The following is a 3510-nucleotide window of genomic DNA, read 5'->3' on the forward strand; positions in this document are numbered from 1 at the left end:
TGACAGCATTCTAAACAAGGTAACATTACCCACAGAATGTGCCTATTGAGAACATAGCACTTGTCCTGGCCCTGGAATCTGCCATCTCTCCCAGGTCCTTCTCACATCTTCACCTCTGTCTTTGCTACTGACAATAAGTTTTTCTTATTATTTTCATTCATATTTTTCACTCATACTGTTTTTTTCATGTTTGATAGCTTTATTTTTTTTATATTATCAAAAATTTCCGCCTCTTCTCCTCCTCCCATTTACCTCCCCCTCCCCCCTCCACTCCCGCTCCCTCTCCTGTCCAAAGAACAGTAAGGGTTCCCTGCCCTGAGGGAAGTGCAAGTTCCTCCCCCTCTCCATCCAGGTCTAGGAAGGTGAGCATCCAATCAGGCTAGGCCCCTCCAAAGCCAGAATGTGTACTTGGAGCCAAATCCAGTGCCATTGTCCTTGGCTTCTCAGCATCCCTCATTGTCCGCCATGTTCAGGGAGTCCGGTTTTATCCTGTGCTTTTTCAGTCCCAGTCCAGGTGGCTTTGGTGAGTTCCGATTAGATCAGCCCCACCATCTGGGTATCTAGCAGTCCTGACTTCATATTGTTTTATAATGATGCTCTGACAGCCATTTCCGAAAACGCGATTTTGAGATGTCATGTGACAGGTGAACAGGTGTTTGCCATGAGGTGGTTTGTTATGCTGGGTGTCCATCACAGTCCATGAAGAGAGGCCAGTCACCAGCATGGTGTGATTCCTGATGTGGTATCTGATGGAGGAGAGTTATCTGTCTATGTTTCTTTCATTGGTTAATTAATAAAGAAAACTGCCTTGGCCCTTTAAGAGACAGAAAATTAGGTAGGTGGAGTAGACAGAACAGAATTGTGGGAACAAGGAAGTAGAGTTGGGGAGACGCTTCAGGCAGTCGCCATAGGAGTCTCCATGCTGCTCCTCTCCGAGATGGACGCAGGTTAAGATCTCTCCTGGTAAGCCACACCTCGTGGTGCTACCCAGATTACTAAATATGGGTTAAAGGAAGATGTGAGAATTAACCAATAAGAGGCTGAAACTATGGGCCAGGCAGTGTTTAAAAGAATACAGTTTCCGTGTAATTATTTCAGGTGTAAAGCTAGCCGGCGGGCCCCTCCGCTTCCCACTACAGGTATCGCTTGGAGCCTGTGAAGCAGATTCATTGGTTTTATATATAAAGATGGCCTGGATACAGTTAGCAGGTCTCTGTCATAAACTGACAAGAAAGGGCAAATAATTTCTTTAAGGATGATGGGTTTCCCTCTCAGGTTTAAAAACTGGACAGGAGAGAGATTTACTGCAGGTAGAGAATGCTAATGCAATTGTGGTTAATTAAGTAAACAGAAAGGGGTATGTGAGATACATGAGCCAAAAACCACCATGAAACCACAGAGGTATTCCCTATAATCCTGTGTTTGTTTGTTCCCTATAATTCTAGACCAGTGTATAAATGTGGAATTATATCTCAATGGCAAAATAATATGCATGGATTCACAGGCTACCTTGCCCAAAAAAAAAAAAAAAAAAATGTCAAGAGGCATTTGACTTCTACTTAGCTTCTCATTACAGCTGACTTCTATTTAGCTTTTCATGGGCTTTTATTTTGGAGATGATTCTCTGAGAAAGGGGTGTGGCCCTGGTGACTAGAAGCCTTTGGTGCCCAGGTAGGGAGATTGAGAACTCAGAGCCATTTGCTTCAGAGCCCATTTCTTTTCTACAGCACAGAGATTCAGCGGTCCCTCTGCCCTGCTTAATCGAGGCAATGAATCTCAGTTTACTATGTGGTGCTGCATTCTGTTTCCTGCAGGCAGGTGAGTTCTGTGCATGTCTCGGTGTGCATTTTAAGGAATGGAGACAAAAACCCTTCTGATATTGTGAGAGCAGTCACTTCTGTTTGTCCACAGGTCCAGTGAGTGCTGGCATTATTCAGACTCCGAAATCGATGCTTGTGAAGACAGGGCAACATGTGACAATGAGATGTACTCAGGATATGAAACATGACTCCATGTTCTGGTACCGACAGGATCCAGAGCTGGGGCTGAGGCTAATCTACTACTCGTATAATGTTGGCATCACTGACAAAGGAGACGTCCCTGAGGGGTACAATGTTTCCAGATCAAACACAGAGGACTTCTCCCTTATTCTGAAGTCAGCCTCCCCCTCCTAGACATCTATGTACTTCTGTGCCAGCAGTTATACCACAGAGCTGTGTGCCTGCCTCCTCTCTGCACATAAAGATACATGCAGAGAAGAGGAACCTCTCCCTGGAACTCAGTGACATGTTTGAATTCTCAGTGCTGGAAAATTTGGAGCTCTGAGTGTTTGGGCAGAGCAAACGTGTGCCATGCAAACATTAGTCTATGCTGAGGGGCATCTTCTGGCCAGCTTAGGCAATTTTGGACCAGACCTTGGACTTAAGGTTCTCTACTCTTGCTATTTTTCTTCTGATGATTCTTTAATTCTGACTTTGTCTTGGGTCTAAGTATTCCTGGATGGAAAGTGGTTTGTAATTTGGAGATGCATAAACTCCCTGTTTCCCTTGACACATAATGCATTCTCCCTCTGAGATTCAGCTCACGTCATAGGAAAGGAATCCTTTTGGTCTGTGAACAAACACCCCTTCATCTATGTACCACCTCACTGCTTGACTACAGTGACCATCCTAGTACAACTGTACAATGGTGGCTATTTTATTTTTTCTAAATTATACACAAATGCTTCATTACCAAGTATAGTCTGAAAATGACTGCAGCCTAGGTAAGTTGATTTAATACCACTAGCACAAGATGTCTTTATCGTCTCCTGGACTGAGACATTACATCTGTCTCAATCCTGCTTTGGTTTCTAGGCTCTTCTTCTGAATGAACCATCTTTTCAAGTGAGCTGTGCCTATTACTGAGATTTTTTTCTGTTCTAGGCATTGCTTTCATGACTGTGGCAGAGCCCTCTTCCTACTCACCCACAGTTTCATTTCTTGCTTCTGTCTTTTTCTCAAGCTCCCATATTGCTGGAATCTTACAACACAAGAGCAACTCAAGATTAATGCGACTGATTAATCCATTCAAAGAAGAACAAATGAATTCAAAATAAAGACATTCACTCCATGACAATGAAGTTGGCATTAGGTAGTAAACAGAGTAGTTTTGTTCTGTTGTCTTAGTCTGACCAATGAAGCATTTGTCTTTGATGTTATACTTTGGTATCTGAATGCTTTTTATACTTCCCAGTATCCAGTCTGGGGTTCAGAATACATACGAATTAATGAATTTTCAGAGGAACATTTACTTACTAAACAAGACTGGGTGCATTTGTGTGTGCAACCTAGTTTGTCATTCAGCATAGGAATTTCTTATCAACATATGGCCTGTTCTTTAATATAAATGTGTGTTAAACCTAGAAATAAAGTTCAAGTGTCCAGGTATTTCTGAAGCTTTAGAATAGTAGAATGAAGAGAAACAGGTATTTAAAGATACGTAGACACCATAACCATGGTAACTCTTACA

General features: G+C 42.6%; 1 gene segment (V, D, J or C); it reads left to right on the forward strand.

The window, feature by feature from the left end:
* Nucleotides 1-1769: 1769 nt before the first annotated feature.
* On the forward strand, nt 1770-2174 carry LOC119806831. The segment is given in 2 exon segments: nt 1770-1818; nt 1912-2174. Coding segments are annotated over 2 exon segments (312 nt in total).
* Nucleotides 2175-3510: the final 1336 nt, after the last annotated feature.

Source organism: Arvicola amphibius, chromosome 2 (assembly GCF_903992535.2).
Source record: "Arvicola amphibius chromosome 2, mArvAmp1.2, whole genome shotgun sequence".
In the NCBI taxonomy this organism is placed as follows: Eukaryota; Metazoa; Chordata; class Mammalia; order Rodentia; family Cricetidae; genus Arvicola; species Arvicola amphibius.